Genomic DNA, 25226 nt, shown 5'->3' on the forward strand with positions numbered 1-25226 from the left:
TATTAAATTGCACTTTTCAGACAAAATTCAACAGAAATAAATAAGAGAACCTCTGGCTTCGAGATATTTAACTATTTCTAAAATGCTATAAACACAGCGATATACCCAATAATAGAAGTTCTAGGAACTTCATTTATTTTTTACCATATTTGTTTTTGTTTAGATTGTACTTTTTTGCATTGAACACGAAATAGTTGTGCAGCTCCTAAAATCGAGATCACCTCATTAATGACAGCTGTAACGGCTTGTTTCATGCGCTCTTTGTTCCAATTCAATCGAGCATTCTTTTTTTTATAATGCTTAATGTCTGGTGTAATGAAATGTAATCTTAAAATCTCTTATTTTTTAGAAATTCTTGCATACTTACTATTATCCAAATTTCTCCACTGTTCAAATTACCCCGCTGTACTCTATGTTAATTTAAAACAATTTATTTGATGACATACTATCACATGTATTTTTAATTTGACACTTGACAAATGCAAGAATATAACTCCATGGAAGGTCGCGCGTTTATCTATGAAATCGATGTCCGAGTTTTCGCTATACGGCAAACTTGATTGCAAACTTATCGGGAAATCTGCAGAAATGAAGGAATACACACATAATTTTTCTGAGTACTTTCCCTCTCTCTTTCTCTCTCTCTCTCTCTCTCTCTCTCTCTCTATATATATATATATACATATATACGTTTATCTATATACGCTTGACGACAATTGCTCGTGAAATGTTCCATCGGCGAATCCTTTCAGATCTCCGAATGGAAGTTCAAATCGCTCGTTATCGCCATACCCTGAATTCTTTGTGCAAGAGATTTCTAATCGCGCGTCCGCGACAATGACGATATTATACGCGAGCTTGAGATCTGCAATGGCGTGTTTTCATCCTCAAATCTCGCGGTTTTGATTGAATTCGCGCCCGGATATTGTGCGATTGACTACACCATCTGGCGCTCTTGTAGATTTTCAGTTTGTTTGTTGAGGACGTTAAAAAATCCGTTCGAAAAATTCGCTGCCTGATGATTATTTTTTAAATCACCTTTACTTAATATTTTCCAGTCAAAATTCTGTCGTTATTGTGATATCGGAGAAGAAAAAACCTCAATCAAAGTTCAAAAGAGATTCTGTGAGATTTACGTCAGATTTGTACACAAATGTTTTTCATTTAATTTGCGTTCTACAAAAATGTTTCAACTGAAGTAATCAAGACGGTAATTTTCCGCAATTTAACGGAAAACAGTGATATGAAATTTTTACGTTTTGAATTTTATAAAAATTAAAAAAATATTTTATTTAAAAATATTTTACTCACTAAACTCGCACAACAAATTGTGGCATATACAGAGTGTAGTACAAAGGTCCCGTAAAGACACTTAAGGGTAGATTCCTGAGATCATTTTAAGACAAAAATTCTAATACAAAAATTTTGAGGTTATAATAGTATTTGAATAATATATAAGTGTTTAAAGTTAACTAATCAGATCGTCTTAAGTTGATACGCTCAGGAATGGTATAACGCAAAGTCATAAAAACAAAAGCTGATCATTTATCCCTTTTATTAATATCGATATAAGAACATATGATGAATATAAGATTATTTTTATTGATATTTCTGCAAACACATTGCGCAATAACATTGTGCAATAATATTTTCTTTTTTATAATAACACTTTTTGTCTTTACATGATACATAAAGCGCAAATTGTCAGATGACATAGCTTTCAAAAATCTGTTATCATTTGCATATCTTAAAGGCAAAACTGTAGTTATCAAACGATACACAATTAGTAAATGATACTTGCCCTACAAGTATTAATGATACTTGGCAAGTATCATTTGCTAATTATGTATCGTTTGATAACTACAATTTTGCCTTTAATATGCGCAATTAATAACAGATTTTTGAAAGAAATGCCATCTGACAGTTTGCGCTTTATGTATCATGTAAAGACAAAAAGTGTTATTATAAAAAAAAAAAAATTATTGTGCTGTGTACAATGTGTTTGCAGAAATATCAATAAAAATAATCTTATATTCACATATGTAATTTTTATATTGATATTAATAAAAGAGGCGATAAGTCAGCTTTTGTTTTTAGGACTTTGCGTTGTGCCGAAACCTGAACGCGCCAATTTTAGACGATTAGTTAACTTTAAACACTGATAATTCAAAAACTATTATAGCCTCAAAATTTTGGTATTAGAATTTTTGTCTTAAAATGATCTCAGAAATCTACCCTTAAGCGTTGATACGGTTTTTACGGGACACTCTGTACAACAAAAAAAGGAATCAAATTTCATAATTTAATGACAATCGTTTATATTAATAATTATTAATATTATTTAATGACAATTGTTTATATTAATATTTATTAATATCAAGTGATTTATTAATATTAGGTGGTATTTCCTCCTTCAAGAATGTGCAAAATTGTCAGATTCATCATAAAACAAAGAGATTTGCACAAAGATTTCTTCCTTGTAAAAAGGGTATACAATTTTTCTTGGAATCCAAATTCAAAATCAATGTAAACCGCACATAAATCCACAAAGAGGAGTTGTATCCTATATCCAGAAACGAATATATATGGCCCAAATTTTCAATCAGAAAACGTACAAAAATGTTTACCTAGAAATCAATCCAGAAATTAAAAGGTAATCGGATTCAATATGAACCTATACGCAAAATGGCGAACTTGTTATTTGTAAATAATTACACATTAAATTTAATAGATAGGAGTAGCAGTAGTAGGGTGTGCAGGTAGTCCGTGCGACTCGATTGCGTCGTTTAATAGATCATATAATTCATTTTGTTCGTATCAATAAAAAAAAGTAAAAACGTCATAGTCGCGATATATTATTTCGTAGGCAGGTAATTGCTTTGTATAATTACCAAAACATGATTATCAATTTCTGTAGTTAGTATTATTGTAGCTTTGTATTCATATTTTACAAATTGTATTTAGTTTATATTTTTGTCTGCACGTTTTAGTTATAATAAATAAAGTAGGTAACTCTTTAATCGGTAAAGTCAATACAATCAGCCTTGATCTATACTTTCCAACAAACACCGACAAAACACTAATAGTAACATAACATTAGATTTGATAACCTCAGTTATAATTTTTTAAAATTTGTTAGAAATAGATTAAAAAGAGAAATGTTTGATTATGTTTTTATTCAATAAAAATATTTGAGAAAAATAGATTTTTTTTTATATGGCAATATATGAATGCAATAAATTTAGAAACTTATAAAAATAATGTTATGTTGCTTTATTTTCCATATTTTTAATATTTTATTATGAAAAAGAGAGAACATATACATCGGGCGGATATACATGTGGGCGAAATGCTACTTTAAAAAAAAATCTTTACTGCGCCTATATAAATATTAAATATGTGAAAATATCTCATATTTTTTTCCTGGCTGAGAACATGAGGTGATATTTTTTCACATTAAATTCTTTACAGATTCGTATAGATGCAAGTTAGCATTTATTAGATATCGCGAAGTTGAGGGGAATTTCACAGGACTTGATTTGAGCATCGATTTATTAGATTGCCTTTGGCAATTTAATTGTAATATTACATATTACTTGGTTCAGAACTACGGAGATGCACGCGATTTGCGGATACGTGGTGTTTAAATGAACCGAAAATTGTAAGATTTACACTAATATTATATGGAAGCACCAAAATCCGCTTTATGCCGTTGTTAGCGTTTTAAGATCTCAATTATTAGTTAATATTACACGGTTTTTCCTGGTACTCATATTTTTTTATTATCATTTAAGATAGAAGAAAAGTTCCTTCTTTTAAGTGTGACCGCTAATTTCTTATTTAGGACTCGGTAAAAAATTAGAAAAAGCTTAATGGAAGTATATTGAATCCGGTTATCTTATTGTTAGTTTTAATTTCCTACTTAAGAATTTTTGTACTTTTTCTGATTGAGCTATTCGGGCCATATTCGTGATTTCTGGATATAGGACACAACTCCCTTTTGTGGATTAACGTGCGGTTTACATTGATGGCGTCATTAATAATTGATAAAGGCGTCAATTACTCGAGATTCCGTTAGACTGATGAACCGCGGGACAATGATAATGACCGTTATTTCCATGACATGGCTTTATCAATGTTGATTAGAAGATTATTGGATCTGACGTTGCTCCTGTTGCGAAGGAAACAGATCTTCTCAATTGTGATGTCTCGATCCATATATAACCGTTTTCTGTACCGTTAATAGAGAATTGTGTCATTTAAGTTGGTCGTATTTCTTTCGTTTCATTCATCTTCATCATTTATGAAAGAAATACGAGAATAGTTTATCGAAATAGAAAGAGATCCATAGTTACATTTTTTATTGAAATCTTACTTTATTGAAAAAGAAATATATTTTTAATAAAGAGAACAAATATGCCATTAAATATTTTAATTAGTAAAATTTTTATCTTTTTTATGTATTAATAAAATGAGAGAGTTTATATAAGATAAAAAATGTTTGCTGTAAAATGTTGAGTGGCAAACAAATGTACATTACACATGTGTTGTAATTATATATAAGCAGTCCAGCGTAGCTAATATATGAAAAAATCAGATTTCTTAGTATCAAACTTTATGTATTACTTTTCTACGTTTTCCTTCTTTGATAAATAATTAAGTTTCGTTGTCCTTTAAGTTATTTTTCAACTTTTTAGAGATCTGAAGTTTTCTCCGTTCTTTATTTTGCCTTTCTATATTTCTTTATTATAAAATAAATAAAATTTATTAATTATTAATTCTTTTTGTTCATTGGTTAATGTATTCCTTAGTAACTTTATATGGCAAGTTATTTATTATATATGCGTGGATTATCGCTAAAACTTATCTTCTTGTTGCAATACACGCGGAGATTTCTTAATTGTTTTCTAAAATTCAATTGCAAATTTTTTCTTGAAATGTAATGTCTTTATAAATGTGTAAAGATTTAGTTTCAACTTTTTATTTTTTGAACCTATAATTTTTACAATTGTTTTTATCATTGAATATATATATTTATTAATTTTTAGTATTAAAGTTAATTTCAAATTTTGTAATATCATCGGCTTTGACGTTCAATTTTTAAAATTCTTTTATTCTTATTATATATATTGAGCAATATCAATCGGGTTGAAATACCGTAGTCAAATACGAATTTATTACAAATGCAGTGGCATACCTGTTGCTGATTCTCTCGCTGCGTGGTCAGGCGTGCTTCGACACATTGTCGGGTTTCAAGAAATGCTTGTCTTTGCGCCAATTCCCGTGGGTGATGTGTCAGTGCGCCGGCTACGTTCGTCCCGCCAACTACCACGATCGAGCTCAGCAACTAAAATAGAAATAAAGTTTTGCAGTTAGACTCAGTCAACTACTAGAGTTAGCTGAATTCTCAACTGGCATTTGTCTAGTGTTTTAGATCTCAAATTACATTTATTTCTTAATTATTTCTTTTACATGCTTTTGCAAAAATTAAAATCTAATGTTAGTCACATTAAATAGAAGAAGAAATATTATTATACAGAAATTTTACATTGATTTAATTTTTAGTTTCAAAAATTATACATTTAGGTGGAAATGCTTTTCAATATTATGTATTTTCAAAATGATCAGAAATATTTAACTAATCTGTTTTTAGAAAAGGCTTTGAGAACATATTTTTCTTAACAAAAGTTTCTAAGGAGAACAATTCCATAATTCTAATATTAATTCGGTAATAGTAATTATCTCTTGTAGAGATTAAAGACAAAAGAAATGAATTAAATGTAAATAAATGTGGGCTATGACCTAGAGCTGAGTATTTAATGCTCTATAAGATTAATTAAAGTACATTACAATATAATCAATAACACAGACGTTTCGACTTACATCAGGTCATTTTCAATGTTATAGTATAAATCAAAAATTTAAACGGAATCGATTAATATAAAGGATCTGTACATTGTTGAATAGTGTAACAAAAAAACGGAGATTTTCGTCTTTTTCTTCACGATGACTGTTCATTGCGATTATCTGCGAGGATCTACGCTTGAATCTCCGTTTTTGATATTGTTACAACATTCAACAATGTACAGATCTTTTATATTAACCGGTTCCGTTTAAATTTTTAATTTGCACTGTAACATTGAAAATGACCTGATGTAGGTCGAAACGTCTGTGTTACTGATTATATTTTAATGTATTTTAACTAATTTTAGAGCATTTAAATACCCAACTCTGGATCGTAGCCCACATTTATTTATTTTTATTTTGTCACTTCGTTGAGCCTATATCATTATTTTATTACTTTGAATTAAATATCTTTTTGCAATTTAAAAAGTACTAAGTATTTTTTTAATTTCGAATACTTTGGGATGCACGTTAATTAATTCGGTAATAGTAATTATCTCTCGTAGATTAAAAACAAAAGAAATGAATTAAATATTTTCTTGCAATTTAATATAAAGTGAAAGTACAAAGTATTTTTTTATTTCGAATATCTTGGGATATAATCTTGAATATCTTTTGGGATGCATTTTTTTTAAAAAGTTTCGTAATTTTGTCTTCGTAAAACAGAAGAAATATCCACAAAGAGACGGGTCATTATTTTTCGATTATAACGAAAGAATCGTATGCGCACCCACGAGCGAGGATGAGGAAGAACGAGTAGATTACGAGTGTCACAAGATGAGGATCGAGGACGAGGCTGCTAAGAAGAGTTTTAATGCCGGATCAGTGGCTGTAAGCCGGGGGATCGGATAGAAAGGAACGTAGGAGGAAGAGAAAGTTTAATACTGGATTAGCAAAGTGGAAGGGTGGAGATTAAAGGAAAAGAGTCGAAGAAGAAGGTGGATGATGAGGGGTATCTCGCGAGCGTTGAAGGATATGGAAAAAATGCGTTAATGGAAATAATAGAAGATCTCAAACGGCAAGATTTACGAGTGCTAATTCGACATAATATCGCGACTTATTACGACACGAGAGTTTCAGTCGCTGAAAAATAGATAAATTATGCTCTTAAACTTTCACTTCCTCCGTTATATACAAGCTATGGCACATAAAACGTAAAGGAAGGAGGGGGGAGGGGGGAAATAGTGACGAATTTTTTCCTCTCTCCCCTACAAGCTAATTTCAAGATATGATTTTTCACTAAAAGAATACTTTCCACTTTCAAATATACATAAAATTTAATTAAAGTTTCCATAAGTCATATATATGGGCTAGATTTTCATAAAAACTGAAACCTATACATTTGTCACTATTTGCCTCACCCTATAATGGATAAATAGTGACACCCTATGGGACAATTACAAAATACATAATTCTTAACTCCTAATCGATCTTTCTTTTGACATTTTGATTAGATAAGGTAATTTATATTTATTTCTATACTCTGCCATACGTAAATTTTTATTTATTGATAAATAATAGTAACACTATTTGGTAATATTTCTTATTGAAAATCACATTAATCAGGATCTTGCCTTGTAACTAATCTCATTATATCCCAAATGAATTAGAAAAATCATATTCAAATATTAAAAAAGCTTTTTTGTCATTATTTACCCAACTAAAAATTGTCATTATTTGCCCCAGGAGCTACTTTTGTCTTTAAAACTTTACTGAGAGAAATAAAATTAATATACTGCAAGCATAGGAATTATATCAAAATAGAGCAAAAAGGTATCGTATGATATAGAATAGGTTAATTCTCATTCAACAATTCAGCAATTAAGAAAATATAACTTCAAATATCAAAAAAAGATCTAGGTTTTAACTTACCTATTTCACAAATGCAAAATTTTAAACTTCTACGCTAGCTATATTTGGCTTTTGATTTTTACTGCTTTTTCAGAAGCTTTTAATTAGATGCTTGAGAACCTGTCTTTCCATTAACGAGTAGTGGCAAAATAGACGCAGAAAAGGGGAGAAATTTAAAATGACACTATTTGCCCTTCTCTTCCCTTTCACAATCAAATTTGATTACCAATATACGTAAATCACAGATAAAGTAATACGGCCCGTGGCATGGCAGATACGCATTAATTCGACGAATAATATTCTGAACTTTTTTTTATCGCTAACCAAGATTCGCTTGTCACCGCGTCACATTCGACAATATTTGGTTTGGGGCTAAACTGGCCGGCGAAATATTACATGCGTGACAGTTTTTTTTTATTTTACCAATTGTGTAAACTCTGCCTTTCTGCGTATCAGAATCAATTTAGCCCCTCGGGTCTCTGTCGATGCCGACAAAAATGCATATGGACGCGAATCCCACAATCGACGAACCTGTGCATGCGACGAGCCGCCGCGCGTATGAGTGAGTGACTTTATAAAGCCATCGAGAGCGTTGCTCACCAATTCGTTCGACTTTATCGGTGGCAAATTCGCTCGCGAATGCACCGCACGTGCAGCCGCCGCGCCGCTGCGATGCCACGTGTCAGAGTACCGGCCCGGCACGTTTGCGCGTTTGTATCGTGCACTCGCGACATTTGCAGACTTTGCCAGACGCAGCGTGAATTGTCTATCAAAAGGACCCGAGTGACGGTGAGATAAATATGTTCGTACAAATCGATAGTAGACACAGAAATTGAATTTACGCAAACTCTGCTGCACATTTCGCGAGAAACGGATTGGGATTTCGCGCATATGCGGCCCGAAACCAGGAGGTAAAAACGGATTTTTTTATTAATCTAACGAATATCTTTTAATAACTCCATTACGATCGTTATGGTCCTGTAATCACACAGTCTATTAGGAACGTAATCTAGGAATTATACGCACGCGTGTTATTTAGTTTTCATTAAAAATTTTTATCTGATGCATTAAAGTATTACGAAACGGAAGAGATTAAGGGAGAAATAAACTACGGGGGTGGTTGAGAGATTTGTTCATAAAATTCAAAATTAATTACAGTATCAGACTAGACCGTGCAGGAATGTTACAAACAATAATGAAGATCGGAAAGATCGCCAACAACGGTCAGAGCGGATTTTGCGGTGCTCCATAATATTATCAAGTGTGAATCTTACGATTTTTCGGTTTAAATAAACCGCGCACCGCAAATCGTCGGACTTTCAGCGTAGCTCAAAAACCGAGTGGTACCGTAATATCACAATTAAATTGCCAAAGGCAATCCAATAAATCGATGCTCGTATAGCATCTGTTTAAGGTATAGTTAGACCCCAACTATGCGAGTTAACAACAGACTTAAACATATCTTTAAATTTAAACCAAATATATCGTTATATGTAAAATCCAAAAATAAAAAAAAAAAGCATTTTATACATTTACAATAGTAAACATAATAAATATAAATTAAATTAAGAAAAAAAAGAAAACCTACGTATATCACGTAGTAAATAAGATCGTGGCAATGTCGCATTTTCAACGGGCACAAGATCGCTTATTGTATTTGTCTGAAATGAAAAATCCAAAAAGATTATTGTTTATTAAGAGTTTATACATTAACTGAACTTATTTTTTAAAAAATAATGCAAAATTGTAAAAATCGCGCACTTGGAAAAAGAAGGTAGCGACTTTGACAACAAATTTTTCGTGTTTATTATGCAATAAAAATTATTTAATTAAATAATATTATTATAAACTATGGTTTAAGTTGTTAGGGAAATATTTGTGCAGATGTGTGCAAAGGCCCAAGTTAATCGGATGAATAGTTTTTGAGTTATTTTGCATGCCACCAAACACCATTACCTCCGAATAAAAATGTTATTATTACTTGCACAATAAATAATTTTTTTCTGGCAAAAAATTTTTTTTTGTTAGTTCAATAGTACAAGAAATTACCCTATAAAGTTCAAAAGGATTGGTTGAATAGTTTCCTAAAAAAAAATTCCAAAAGAGTCACCTAATTTTTCAGCGTGCTAAATCAGGCTCCCCCTTTAAGATCATTAACTTCTTGAATGCGGTTTCGATGCTATATAAAAATTCGTGTCACATCACAACAGAATTAATGGCTATACTATAAGAGTATAAAATCTGCGATGTTGGAGCAATTATATATCAGAAACGGGACGGTAAATCGAGTTCATATTTTACAGGCATATGCATTAATATCTAAATTACTTGAGGTGAAAGTTTCAAAACATTTTTAAATAATGTGTTTTGGGAATCTAATATATTACCTAAATCCTATGTGAAATAACTTATTGCAAAAAATATTACCTCAACTCAGAATTCGAACCTGGACCTCCCTACTCTCCGGGCAGGTGTCTTACTTATTCGATTACCAAGGCATGTGGTAATCTTTAAATTCAAAATTATTTGTCACTTTAAAATCAGTTATGCAAACATTTAGTTAAATCGTTGTAGTTCCATTAATCTTATATTTCTCTCTCTCTCTCTCTTTCTTTTCTTCCCTGTCTTACATTTAAAGAATCGCGCGAGATTGATTATCAACTCAAAGTGCAGGAAGTTCGAATAGGAAGAGGGACAAGTGTTTCACTCACGATAAACATCTCTCGCGGGGGTTCAGCTACCGATTGACATCGCCCTTATTTTTAGACTCCGAGCCCTAACGCGCTCTCGTTACACGATCCAATAAGCACAATGTGAAATGGAAGAGGATTAGCGGCGACCCTCACTTTCTTTTTCACGCCGTGGTGGCGAGATGGATATTTAAGAGGGCGGCGGCTTTGCGACGACGAAAATCGATGGCCGAGAGCTTCGGAGGAATCGAAAGAAACGGTCACGACGACGTGAGACCTCGCTTCCGGTCGCCACTGGCGAACCACGTATCAGTCAATATTTAAATAAGCTCGCGTAATTCAATATTCATTGCGGCGTACATGGGACCTCCTCGTCTCGCTCGGTATTTAGCTTCCCCTCTTCCCCCCTAAAGAAACTTGTTATCGAAGCGTTTTTAGGTTGGCGCGCCCATAACATCTCTGTCTCGAGTTTGGTCGGTTTTTTAGTAAATGATCTTAAAAGATCTTAAGATCTTAAAAGTGTTGCCCCTCGGCTAAGTGGTTGCTCTTTGTTTGCCATAGAATTTAGCGCGTAACGTGGAGAATGATAAAATTACAAAAAAACTTCTTATTTTAATTCAAAGTTGTTGATTCAAAGTTAATCAATTTACGTTAATGCTACCATAATGGTTTGGATAACGTTAAAGGCAATTGCGTATCATAAGGCATTTTTGTCGTGTGGAAATAGTCAACTAATTTTTCAGTTCCAATAACCCAGCAAACACAGATTATAACTGCAATGTTGCTGTAATGTAACATTCCAACATTCTATATTGCAGAAATGTTACAATAATATTGCTGTAACATTGCGGTTATAATTTGCGTTTGCTGAGTTAAGAAATTGGCATAGATTGAAAAATGTGTTTTCTTTTCCTTTTTAGTAAAATTATGCTTATATTAAGCGGCGTCCACAATGAGACTGAAGATTTAAATCTCATTTAAGTTTAATTTAAGTTTAATTTAATTTTTTATACCTCGGTGGTAAAGGTAGGACGCCCGTTCGGCAAACGTAGAGATCCGGGTTTGATTCCTGGCTGAGAGCTGAGGTGATTTTTTTCTCAATAAATAATTCTACAGATTCGGGGGGGAGGGAGGAAATTATTATAGATGCGTATAGCATCAAAAAGATTAAATTGTTAATCGATTTAATTTGTTACAAGTTATTTCGGCCTCATGTAATAAACTGCGTTTCAAGACCGACGAATATGCGGCGCGCAGTTTGCATGTGATTGGATATTGTAAAAAGAAATTATTACATCACGTCACACCGTTATCCTGTGTTGGCTCGCATATCTTGGCCTCTACTTAAAATATGCTTGATATATTCTAGTGAGCCTACATGTATCTAAATTGTTAAGATTTGAGATTTAAGAAAATTGGTCAGTCGCAATCGATTGTTCTTTTCACGTTGAATGAATAACCGACTATGATTGGTCAATTTTCTTAAATCTCAAATCATAAAAGTCTCATCGTAGACACCGCATTAAATACGTAAACGTTTTTGTAAAATTTCTTATCCTTACTTCATATTTCCAGACATCTAAATAACATTAAACCCTACACACAGTTTCATTTTACACGCGAAGCTTTTCGCAACAATTACCGTTTATCGGGTTTAAGGGTTAATGCAAGACGCGACGGCGGCGTCGGGAGACATAATGAAGCGCAACACTCAAAGGTATTAACATTATACATTAGCTGTGCGGTACTCCCGTAGCATGATTACGCGGTTAACAGCCGAAGTCAAACCACCGCGATTTACCACCGAAAACGGCGCGACAGCGCGAAATTTCTCGTGCGTCCTTATAGCGAAATAGGAAAATTTCGTGGCGAAGGGCGCCGTTCGTATATCAAAGGGACTGCTCGTTTGAGTTTGCCGAGTTTCGAAGAGGTTGTGTAGCGCATACAATTACACACACACACACACACACACACACACACGCACGCACAACCCTACACATTGGTGCATGGTCTTCCCACGTCTAATGAAACCCGAGTTCTGATGGGTTATTATCGGGACACCTTGTACGGTGGCTTGTATACAGCCTGCGCGCGGCTCTTTGATCTATCTTCATATATGTATAGACGGCGACTATCTGCGAAGGGGTCGGCCGACCTCCTGTCCAACGTGAATCTTCAGAAGGGATCATCGGGGATCCTGGGAGCGTGGAATTGCTTCAGGTGGCCATATAACTTATTTGTAATCTTGGGCGGATTTATTCGCAACCACCTGTAGGATCGCCGTCGCGGCGATCCCTCGAAACCGCTCCTTTTTACGAGCTATACATTTTTTCGGCGGGATTGTGCAGAGCTTTACGGCGGTGTTCCATCTCGTGGTCCGATAAAACCATAGCAATTTTCATGCGAAAGGAAATGTTAATAGACACTTCAGTTGTGTCTCTAGAAATACTGTCTATATACGTGATATTATATGGAAGTATTCAAGAGCAAAGTGAAGAGCAAAATTATACAAGTGGCATAGAAATTCGGCGAGGGATAACGTTTCCTGTGGAATCTTTTCGAAAATCTTGATGGAATGAAAATTAAAGAGGCTAAAGAGATTAAATGTGATATTTCTTTTATCAAGCCGATCTTTTCAATATGGTACTTCCGGAAAAGAATATTCCAATGAAAATTAAAGATGATAAAGATATTAAATGCGGTCTTAAAAATTCTTATTCTTTAAATCTTCTTAAAATCTTCTTATTTTTTAAGAAGACCGTGTTTAATATCTTCATCATCTTTAATTTTCATTAGGATATTCTTTTCCGAAAGTACTACATTGATAAGATCAGCTTAATAAATGAAACATTACATTTAATCTCCTTATTCTCTTTAATTTTCATTTAAAGTACACTCATACTTTTGTGGGGAAGTACACATATTATTAATAAAATTTGTGCAAAAATTGTAAAGAAATTTCCTTTTCTATTTCATTGTGCGTCGAAACGTGAGAATATAGATTGAAAATATTATACATTCTCGTCTATTTCTGTATTATTTGTTTAAATGTAGTGCTGTATTATACAAAACTCTGGCCTAGAGAGAGAAAAGGGAGCGAGAGAGAGAGAGAGAGAGAGAAAGAGAGAGAGAGAGTCGCTAACTTTCGGCCACGATGCTTTACTTCCTGTCAATTAGAATTCCGTCAAGTCAGAGTATGTACGAAGATGCGGTTCCGAACTTAATTATTTAGAAAGTTACATCGGTCTCTCGAGAGATTCGCTCTCCTCTGCGTTATCCTCAGGTCGGATTATTGCAAATTTAAAGGAGAATTCTACAAGACCTTGGTGAATATTGCACGTTCAGGAAAACGAGCACCGCCGGCCCCGCATATATTCCCAACAAAAGTATGTGGATAGCCGCGATAAAAAGAAACATCGCCTTGGCTGATTTGTCCGCCGTAAATGGAGGTCGAGTTTCGCAAGGGGGATTTAAAAAGCGCGCCGGGCAAAAGAAATGCCTTTCACGGCACATAATCAGCCGGCTGCTTTGCAAACTGCACCAAGAAACGCTTTCACGGGGCTCGCGTAACGGCCTCTATAAGGGAATTGCATATTACTCGATGAACCCGGGCAGAGGTAGAAGTGCATGCCGATATTGTCGATCGCAAACAAACAAGCGAAAGTATCAAAAAGATAAGGGGAGGGAAGAGAAAAAAGTTTAGCATGTGTTGCAGACATAACGATATAGTTATGACATATAAATAGAATTATAAAAATATAAAAATCTTTTATTTTAAAAACATTTACTATTTTCTTGTTTACTTTTTCTACTCCAAGATGAACAAATTTAATGTAGTAATTAATAATGTAAGTAATTAAATTTTTAAAAGATTGCGAAAATATATATTTATTTATCAAAATATTTTATACAATAATAATTATATAATAATCTTAATATAATAACATATAATAATCTTAATATAGTAATTATGTTAATAATCTTCAATAATTTGCAAGTTATAAAACGACGTGACAAAGCATCTATTTTCTTGTTTACTTTTTCTACTCCAAGATGTACAAATTTAATGTAGTAATTAATAATGTAAGTAATTAAATTTTTAAAAGATTGCGAAAATATATATTTATTTATCAAAATATTTTATACAATAATAATTATATAATAATCTTAATATAATAACATATAATAATCTTAATATAGTAATTATGTTAATAATCTTCAATAATTTGCAAGTTATAAAACGACGTGACAAAGCATCTATTTTCTTGTTTACTTTTTCTACTCCAAGACATACAAATTTAACGTAGCAATTAATAATGTAAGTAATTAAATTTTTAAAAGATTGCAAAAATATATATTCATTTATCAAAATGCATTACATAATAATCTTAATATAGTAATCATGTTAACAATCCTTAATAATCTGCAAGTTATAAAACGACATGACACAAAGCATCTATATAAATTATTCCCTTCGTGAATTAACTGACATTACAAAAATATGAGAATTTTTTATTTCAAGAACATTTATTACATATTTTCTTGTTTACGTTTTCCACTCCAAGACATCTAAATTTAACGTAGAAAATAATAAAGTAAGTGATTAATAAATTTAAAAAGAAATGGTATCTTGTTTTTTTCGTCGATGGTTGCTCCGAGTATCTTCGATATAATGGAGCATTTATATGTATCTAGCGTATAACTTTAGAAAACATTTGCTAAAACTATCGGGACTCTACCATAAGTATTGCGGCGGATTGTATCCAATTACGAGTTGAATAGAATTCGCAAGCGGATGAGGTGAATATAAGGGAAACAATATTTTTCCGGTCGAATATATGTGTAACTCTCCTTACAGTTTTCATGGAGTACTCTTGTTCAATCATATTTTCTGTTTCTGCTCGAACGACGGAATCCTCTTGACTTCAAACGCCAATTGAATTTTCTGATTTGTGCTCGCCGCACGATGGGTTTTCATCTCTCTTTCCACGCTTCTCTATCTTTCTTATCACATTATAAATTTACAGCTTTTCATGAAAATCTACAACTTTATCATGATTTCACAACATTTGTAGAAGTCATCGTGCTGATAATTAATAAATCCTTTGTTCTTAATGTTTAATGTTTTTGTTCTTAATGTTCTTAATGTTTTCTAAAACTGATAATTAATAAATGCTTTGTTCTTAATGTTTCCACTTGTAACTTGAATGAGAAATTACATATAAAAGTCTGTGATATTTTTAAGCAAAGATAAAAATCAAAATCAAATTTTTATATATAAAATAAATCAATGGTAAATACATACAAAATTTTATTAACAGTTTTATTAAAAATATGTGCAAAATAATTATATCATATCAGAATTATATTGTAGAAAAATATATATATGTAGGTATATAAAATTCTGTAATACATTTTTATTATAATACAATTTTATATAATTTTATATTTTTATATTATTTTTTAATAATATATTTTCATTTTATTAATTCATTTTATTATACAATTAACCCCGTTTAATAATTAAGCACAGAATTGATGTATCATTCAAATTGTTTTCTGGTTCTGGATTGAAGTAAAAAATTGCTTCAATCCGCGACTCTTTCTAATTGACAATTCAAATAAATTCAAAGTATCCAAGAAGAAAAAAAAGACTTTCTACGAAGGACTTCTTCGCTATCGGCCGAAAAGTCAAATGCGAACTTACGAGAGGGAAACGAGAAACGCACAAACTGCAGCGACCTGTCGCTTCGTATTCAGATTTCTACTACTCGAGCCTGAGCGTAGCTCTTGGCTGTGCATATTCGCACCTTTACTACTGAAAGATATTCGCTCTCCTCGCGTTGCCACTCCACTTTTACGTTCCGAGATAAAAATATCTCGAAAAATCATGAAATGTAATTTGTTGGAAATATTTAACACTGTCGTAGTACTTTTTATTCAACATTTGCAACTTAATAAATAATTTTTTAATAAATATAAATAGAGAATAAAACAAGGTATATTTAATGAAATATATATATGAATGTACATACATATAATACTTTTTAAATAAAATTTAAATAAATTACAGAAAAAATTGGTTTTTATGTTTTATGTAGTTTGCATTAATTCAACAAAAAATATACTGCCTATATACGCATATTTGCTTTACCATAAATGTACTTTACACTCTCTCAACTTGTTTTTGTTGCGAGGCGATAGAATGTGGTGCGGAAATTTATGTTTGCTCGCAACAGCCCGTTAAAATTTTTTTTACAACTGTTTCCGGTAGATTTAAAAGCTTGTCGTTTTGTTCAGCACCCGTTGAAAGAATTGCTTCGTATAATCAACAATAAGTCACACATGACAAATAACTGCAACATCAGATTTTTCATTGTCCCACGCACAAAAGTTTCTGCAATTTGCAATCTCTTTCATACCTTCATTAAAAATTGAAATTGCTGTAAATTAAAATTTTATTAGGAATGATTTTTAATAGAAAATATTGCTTTAAAGTAACTTAAAAATTTACTGAAGAAAAGAGTCTTATTATTTACAATCTGGCGTGAGAGATATTAGACGTGAAATAATTATATACATAATAAGTAAATAATTTATTATTATATAACTATACTGAGAGAAAAATATTTTGTATATGTTGACTATAATTGAATGGTGAAAAAATTATGGTTAGGGCCACTATTTTTATAGTTATTATTACTATAATGTTAGTAACAACCTTATATGAATAATAACCTATCAAATATAAAAAAATTGTACTATAAACTATAATAATTTCAAATATTGATATATAAAATATCAAGATATGTATGAGTCAAAAGTATAACTATAATATAAGTATTAGGTAGTAAGTATAACTAGTATAGGTGTAAGTAAGTATATAAGAGTATATAATTAGTATAACTATTTTTTTAACATTTGCTTACTATTTATATTGTAATAATAACTAAAAAATAAGTAAACAAAAAATAATGATATCCATCGTAAATGCATAATCATAATGCATTGTTAAAGCAGCTATAATTTGCATAGTTAAATTAATTATAATTTTATAGTTGTTCCCGAAATTTATTATAAATTATAGTTAAATTATGGTTATTCCAACTATATTTTTCTCTCGATGTATTCCTGTTTGACTTAAACAAAATTGTCGGCGGAATACGTCAATTTTTTTATAGCGCTTAAATTTTCCTTATCGCCATGGTGCAAGTTTGTTTCATAACGAAACACATTTTCGACGTAGGCATTTTTACGGCGAGTGATCCATCAGGGTTATCGATGAATCTGATGCAGGCGGACATGTTGCCGTCTTCATGGCAACGTAGTCGATGCATGTATGTCGATAAAATGTAGCTTTTGAGACGAAAAATCGCGTCTCTTTCACGTCACCGTGCACATTGACGCCTTTCGCACTGCATTTGCAGCTTTAATATATCGTTCATCGTATTCACCGGAAATAGAAGAATTTATAGAATCTTGATACTACCCGGACTACATTCTCTAATATGAGAAGATTATTACGTGGCTCTCTTTCGCTCTACGCCGTCACGTCTCGTTCAATTTTTATTATTTACATACGTCGAGAGTCGTACGAGAGACGTTTTGGAGTCGAGATTCAATGCAACTTCCCTGAATTGAGGCCGAAAAATCTCCGTTTGCACAAGTCTACACCTTTCAACCGGCCGCGTGTCCGCCGGTTCTGCCGTCAGGATTCGTGCGTGATGTGAAAATAAATGGGAACTTTCGGGACGGCGCGGAACAAACGTATACATATAGCCGCGTTGAAAGCGCGGCTCGCGTGAAAAGGCACCATTTTTCAAACTCGTGGCTCCCGCGTTGAAAAATGATAACTCGCGTGCAATTAAGTCCTCCCTAATTTTCGCCGTGTCTCGCCGAGAGCGGCAATTAAACAGATGGCTGCAGCCGGCCTCGCGAGGTTTTCCGTCCGTTCGCGTCATTAGAGCCGTCGTCGACGTCGTCGTCGTCATCCTCCTCGTCGTCGCGAGGTTGGTAGCCGCATCGACAAGGGGGTCGACCCGAGACACGAGAGTCGAAGAGCACTCCGAGCGTGCGGGAGATATCGATTCGCCTTTTTTCCCCTCCTTCGCGTTCGCCGTGTAGTCGAGGCACCCACGCGACTTCCGTTTTTCCGACCTCGCGAGAACTTACCTCTATATACTCTGAGAGAGAGAGAGAGGGAGAGAGAGAGAGAGAGAGAGAGAGAGAGAGAGGAAGAGAGATGCATTGCCGCGGTCGATTTGCGCGTCCCGTGCACGTGATTCGCCGCGGAACTATCGCGCTCGAGCTCAGGGGCTCACGTTTCGCATCCTGAAATGAATATATATGTACGTGCGCCCGTCGTGTGCGCTCGTTATGTGATTCGTTAGGATTACCTTAGGTTCCTCGTCGAAGGTAAACAATTATGCTCTACCCCGAGGATGCCGCAGGGAAGACGGAAACGCCGGCGCGTGCGGAGTTTGTGTAATGCTTGGGTTTATTGGAGCCTCCTTATCATAAATTCAACGCTCGGCGCGTTGATACTTGCTGATTACCGTCGTAATTCATATTAGAATTTATACTAATATTAATCATTATTTAGTCATTTTTAATCATTATTTCGGCTTACAATTAGTTTCAATTGTCAATCGTGCATTGAGAAAAATGATTTATGATTTGTACCAAGATGTATATATGATTGAATTTTGGTAAAAACAGAATTTCTGATTATATAATAAGAGGTTTCGATATTTCATCACCAGAAGTACATTTGATAGACTTTACTGTACGAATTTGATTAACATTTTCTAGTTGGATCTACAAAATTTCTGGCTATATTCAATAAACGTTCCCCGCAAGCAGTACCTACGCTGCGTCGCCACGAGATCGACGTGATCGACGAATTTACTTCTCGTATTTAAGAATCACCACAGAATAGAATAAAAATCGCAGCATCATGAGATTTTTACCATTTCTAAAAGTGGAATCCAAGATGAGAATAAAACTGAAAGATGTATTTTGATAGTATAGTTTTTAGTTCTGCACTAAAATTAATTCAGAACTTTATATTTTCTGGAAATTATAATATGTGCTAAAATATATTAATATGAGAGATTCGGTCACACAACACATGAAAGAATTGTCCGATCAACAAGAAAATTCTAATATATTTAACAAGAAAAATGATTCGATTGATAAGAAATTCTGGTAGATTTAACAAGAAAAAAAGAATTAAGCAGATTTCCGTAAATCAATAATTCATTAGTTAATAACCTGAATTATTGGTTTACGGAAATCTTGCATTGTCAAGCCTAAAAAAAATAGCAACGATTTCACATTGAAAAAAGAATCTGGTTGCATTAACTGGAAATCTGAATCGACTAGTATGTCTGTTTGTAAAATTGACGAATCAGAACTTTTGTAGGATTCACGAAACGAATATGCTTAATTTTTTCTTTTTCGTTAAATCTAACCCAGAACAAATCTAAACCAGAACTTCTTGTCAATCAAATCATTTTTGTAGAAATTCAAAATGTCGAAAGAGCTCTTAATATAATTAAGGTACAATAAAGTTTTATTATATCTTAATTATATTAAGAGTCTATCGACATTTTGTAATTGATCTCTGTCCGGTCTCGTGAGAAAATAATCTCACGTTGTATTTCTTCCTCATAAAAGCCCGGCGTTATCTCAATGTCGACTGACCGTTCTGTCCAGCTTTTGTGTTCTCTGCGCTGCTTTCGTTTCCTTGAAATCAGCGGACAGATTTTACGAGGAAACCTGATCTCGGACCACAGCGATCGGATTTCCTATTACGGGATTGTGTCGTAATTAAAGGAGTATACTTGTACTGAACGTACTCGCGGACATTAACAAATATCCTGTTATCGAAACGGTCGTTTTATCGATCTTTGCCCATATAGCAGCCCTGCAGCGCGTCTCTATATTATTTGTAAAATTACTCGTTACTCTTAACAAACTCCAAATTATATTCGTTACACAAATTACATTAGTCCCGCCCTTATCTACATCATTAGTCACCGTAGCTTTACTTTATCACTTGACACACAGACTGTAACTATGTAGGAAAGCTGTTAACTTGAAACGCTATATAGTCTCTCATCGCCACAATAAACTTGGTGCAAATCGAATCTAGTAAACTAGGGGACGTTGCTAAAGCCTCTTATCTGACACGTCTCGTCTCATTAAAAGTTGCCAATCTTGTCTTGAGCTGTCTTGCTTAGAGAGAGAGAGAGAGAGAGAGACAAGAAAAAAAATTTACCAATTCGCCAAGAAGTCGCCGATGAATATAACGCGATCCTTCGGATTTGATTTATTATACAGGGTGTCTCGTACTCAATGGTACAGCACTTGTGAGGAGGCAGTGTGGACTAAACTAAACAAAAAAGTCCTCTGCCATTTTGCGATCTTCGCAATAGTTATCGAGATACTAATCATTAAAAAAAAATTTACGCCAAGTATATACAAGTATATCGTACATTAGGTACATCTAAACCAAAAATATTATTTTAACAAATAAAAGTTGTCCAAATATGAGATCATACAAATTGCCAAGTATTTGATTAGACATAGAGACAAAAATATTTTATTCCAAACCAGAAAAATATTTTTTTAATAAATCGTTTAAATTATTCAAAATTATATGCAGCAAAAGTTTAATGCCATCTTTCCAAATAACTTTAAGCTTCGTAAAACAGACTTAAAGTTATTAAAATGATCAATAGAATCATAGTGAAGCAAAAATTTGGCCATTATGTAAAATTTTTTCTTTTTTTTAAATTATTATTATCTCGATAACTATTGCGAAGATCGCAAAATGGTAGAGGGCTTTTTTGTTCAGTTTGGTCCACATTGCCCACAAGCGCTGTATCATTTGAGTACGAGACACCTTGTATAGCAGCACGATAACGCGTTAATTCGGCGATGCGTAAAAATGGCGCGTTAATTGGCTTCGATTGGATACAATATCGTGGCGGCTTGCATAGGAACGCGATTAATTCCCAAGAGGATCAAGCCGCGCGACGGGAATCCTCTTTGTATCCGTCCGTAACTTCCGCTGGAGCGCCACTGCGGCGCAATACACGTGCCAATTAACGCAACACGCGGAATACATTTCCGCGCTATTAGCAGAAACGCGGAGACACTTCATCCGCGCGTATTGCGTATCAACTTCGCGCTCAAAGTTTGCAAATGCTTTCGCAATAGCAAGACGTTAAATATAATGCGTTTCTCTCTTAGAACAAACGCGCAATCGCGGAATGATGGAACTTGCATTTACAGTGGCGGACAAAAGAAAATTTAAAGTTGGTACCCGCGTGTATATGAGTATATCAGTAAAAATAAAAAAAAACGTCTACTATTTGCTAAACAGTAAGCTTTGACTTTTCTTTTTTGTTCGACAGCTCAAATTTATATACATATATGTATTGTATGTATATATATATATATATATATATTCGTGAAACCATACAATACGTTCTCAAAATGATAAGGGCTTACAAGTAAACTTCGGGGAACGTCAGACGCCGATTTTTCTCAAATTTTTTACAGATGTTTCTTATGTCAAAATATGAAAGGATCTGTCATTAGCTTTAGCTCAAATTTATTTTTTCAATTAAAAAAAAATTTTTTATTTTACGTAAATACACGATATTTACACATATTTAAAGTTGCATTTCTTACAAAAATAAATCTACACTCAAAAATCTGTAAAAAATATAAAAAAGTAACAAAAAATTGGGTGTAAATTTATTTTTGTAAAAAATACAGCTTTAAATATGTATAAAATTATGTATTTACGTACCTAAAATAAAAAAATTTTGTTTTAATTGAAAAAATAAATTTGAGTTAAAACTAATGACAGATTCTTTCATATTTTTGCATAAGAAACATTTGTAAAACATTTGAGAAAAATTTGCGTCTGACGTTCCTCGAGGTTTACCTACTTGTTAGTAATATGCCTGTTTAGCAAATAGTAGACATTTTTTTATTTTTAGCCTTAATAAAAGGTTTTTTCTTGCTATGTAATTTTTTAAATCTATTTTCTTAATCTTCTCAGCTTAATTCTTACTGTTCTTTTGTAAACAAAATTTAAATTTTCTTTGATGGCTCGAACTGATATGGCGGAATTCTTTTTTACTTCTCGAATTATCATATATCTTGTCATCTCTCGTCGATGTTTTTCTTGATTTGCCACATTTTACTAAATCATTACAATACCGTATTCGTCGTAGTTGTCATAAATTTTCTTCGATCCCATCATGGAAATTTCGTTAAATCCTAGGCCATTTTTTTTTATCCTTAATTATCATCTGTCTAACATCAACGAATTTTCTTCTATTACTTCCATTCATCTTATGTATAAAGTAATTAAAATTAAAAGACAAGTTAGAAGGAACAAAACATGTACAGAAAGAGCAAAATCAACAAATTTTTAGTAATTTGTAAAATATATATTTTAAGCTTACTTTCGTAAGCTTGAAATTCCGAACAAAATAGATTATTAATGAACAATGCAAGAAAAGTGAAACAAACGAAAGAAGTCCTACGTCATTTAAAGTGGCGAGATAAAGCTGCGCAGAGTAATTCAGTGACCGACATCACAAAAAACGATCTAATATTAAAGTTACTGCAATACTCATATACACGGGACTTTAGCTTTTGTCCACCACTGTATATTTCCGTGTAATTTTTTTCTTTCAAGATTTAAAACCGACATAATTTCGATGTTCTACGAGGTAGATATGTAGACAAGTTCAATACCTTGATACAAGAAAACGGCTCGTTAATGTTTACAAATTAATAGTTAGATATCGCCATTCATTTCGCATTTTAGGATAGGATCCTCTTAAGCGCACAGAGCAAAATTACAAAAATCATAACAAAATTTAAACTTACATCACAATATATGCAACCAATACAATTCAATAAAGGAAATAGAAAAAAATAAAAATAAAAAAGAAAAATGCAAACGAAGTTGCAAAATCGAAGAATCGTGAGTCAAATGAAAATACGAAAATGTTTATGTACTTAATTAAATATAATTGTATTGCGACGCCGGAAAATAATTATTATATAAATAACAAAACCTAAGTTGTAAGCTTAGCTGTAAAAATGTTTATAGAGTTGACAGGGAGATGAGGAGACGCGGTTTCAGCTTTAATTAAAATTAATACAACACGTTCACGTTAAAGAGGAAAAATGTGCTTTTGATAAGATGCGCAGGTGTGAATTGCGTCTCAATCTCTGCAGCAAGTGAAACTACTCTGGAGAATTACCGATATAAAAGTTGCGAGAGAACTCTCCATGCTAGATTAAATCATTATAATATTCATGAGTTTTACGAGACTTTTATAATAATTCTATTACACTCTGGTAGTTATTTCATGCATTTTTCGAACAGTTACTAAACAGTTATATGTTAACTTCTGTTTAGTAATTGAGAAGTAAAACTACTTGGAATTTCAATCAAAATGTAACGCTTTGTTTGCAATTATTGCATACAAAAGATGCGCAAAATCTGAACTCACTTACTAAATATAAACGAGACAATAAATGGACTTCAATTGATTAACAAGCAAGCCGCTTGTGAAATGTTTTGTCCTAGTAATATTTCGTATTTTGTGAATGAAACTCTATCAAGTGCTTGTCCATTTCCGACGCAGTTGTTGCAACTAACGAGAATATAGTAATAAACAGTAAACTGGATAAGTTTCTACGAAAACTGCATGCATTTCTAGCAGGACAATTTCCTTTAATATTTTATTAAAATACAATCTTTAGAATTTATACGATAATAACTCCGTATTTTTATTCTTCATTACGTTTCTAAAAATTTCATTTATTGTAACTTTTTGATGAGTTTATATCTGATTGCGATTTAATTGAATTTGATTTAACATGACGTCGTCGTCGCAATAATACATGTAATCCCTTTTCCATTAGGTTAATTGAAAGTTGATGAACATCTCAACATGTCAAAAGACACAAAGCGAAAAAAAGGAAGAAAAAGAAGACGAATAATTCACGGCAATAAGAATTTAATGCCGCATCCATTGCGGTTTACGTGGGTTATACACGTAACCAAGGCGTTTGCATTACTAGAGTTCTTCTGCGTAGTATCCGTCCAAAAAGGGTGTGACTGTTTCTTTAAGTAATTTACGTATGGCTTTCTTTGTAAGAAATTACATAACATTAATTTATACACTCGCAACATTGATAACAATCCCTAAAGAAGGAAATATGCGTTTTTATTTAAAAAAAATAATTTTATTACATTTCTTGTTACATTTCCTAAAAAATTTTTTCTTATATAGTCGAAACTCGACTTTCAAAGAAACAGAAAAATACTTCGAATTATCGAGTTTTCGACTTACCGAAACTCGAGTAAAAGAGGAACATTTAATATACAAAAATTCGACTCACGCGGGCTTTGTACAAGAGTTTATAATTTTCCAATTATAATGGCTTTTAAAGAAAAGAAAATCAATATTTGACAGTGATTATTTATTGCATACATGTAATAAATGTAATTATAAAACAAAATACCAGGCTGTAACGCATGGTTACACATACAACTTTAAATTATAGAGGTAGCGACAATAGAAGTTCGATATTATAGAGGTGAACTTCGACTTGTAGAGGTCTGGCTACTTTAAATTCGATTTGCAGAGGTAAAATAATACATCTAAATTTCTAAATACAGTGGAACCTTGATAACTCAAATCTCTTCAATTCGAAAACCTCTATAAGATAAAAATT

At 32.8% G+C, this 25226-nt stretch overlaps 1 protein-coding gene across 1 annotated transcript in view; it reads right to left on the minus strand.

Annotated features, from left to right (window-relative positions):
* Nucleotides 1–25226, minus strand: part of LOC105462591 (adenylate cyclase type 5-like) — a 173543-nt gene that overhangs the window by 12216 nt on the left and 136101 nt on the right. The window contains exon 7 of the mRNA XM_011709296.1: nucleotides 5198–5347. Within this exon, the coding sequence (XP_011707598.1) occupies nucleotides 5198–5347 (150 nt within the window). The remainder of the gene's footprint in view (nucleotides 1–5197; nucleotides 5348–25226) is intronic.

The sequence above is a fragment of the Wasmannia auropunctata genome, unplaced genomic scaffold (genome assembly GCF_000956235.1).
Source record: "Wasmannia auropunctata unplaced genomic scaffold, wasmannia.A_1.0 LD336097.1, whole genome shotgun sequence".
Taxonomy (NCBI): domain Eukaryota; kingdom Metazoa; phylum Arthropoda; class Insecta; order Hymenoptera; family Formicidae; genus Wasmannia; species Wasmannia auropunctata.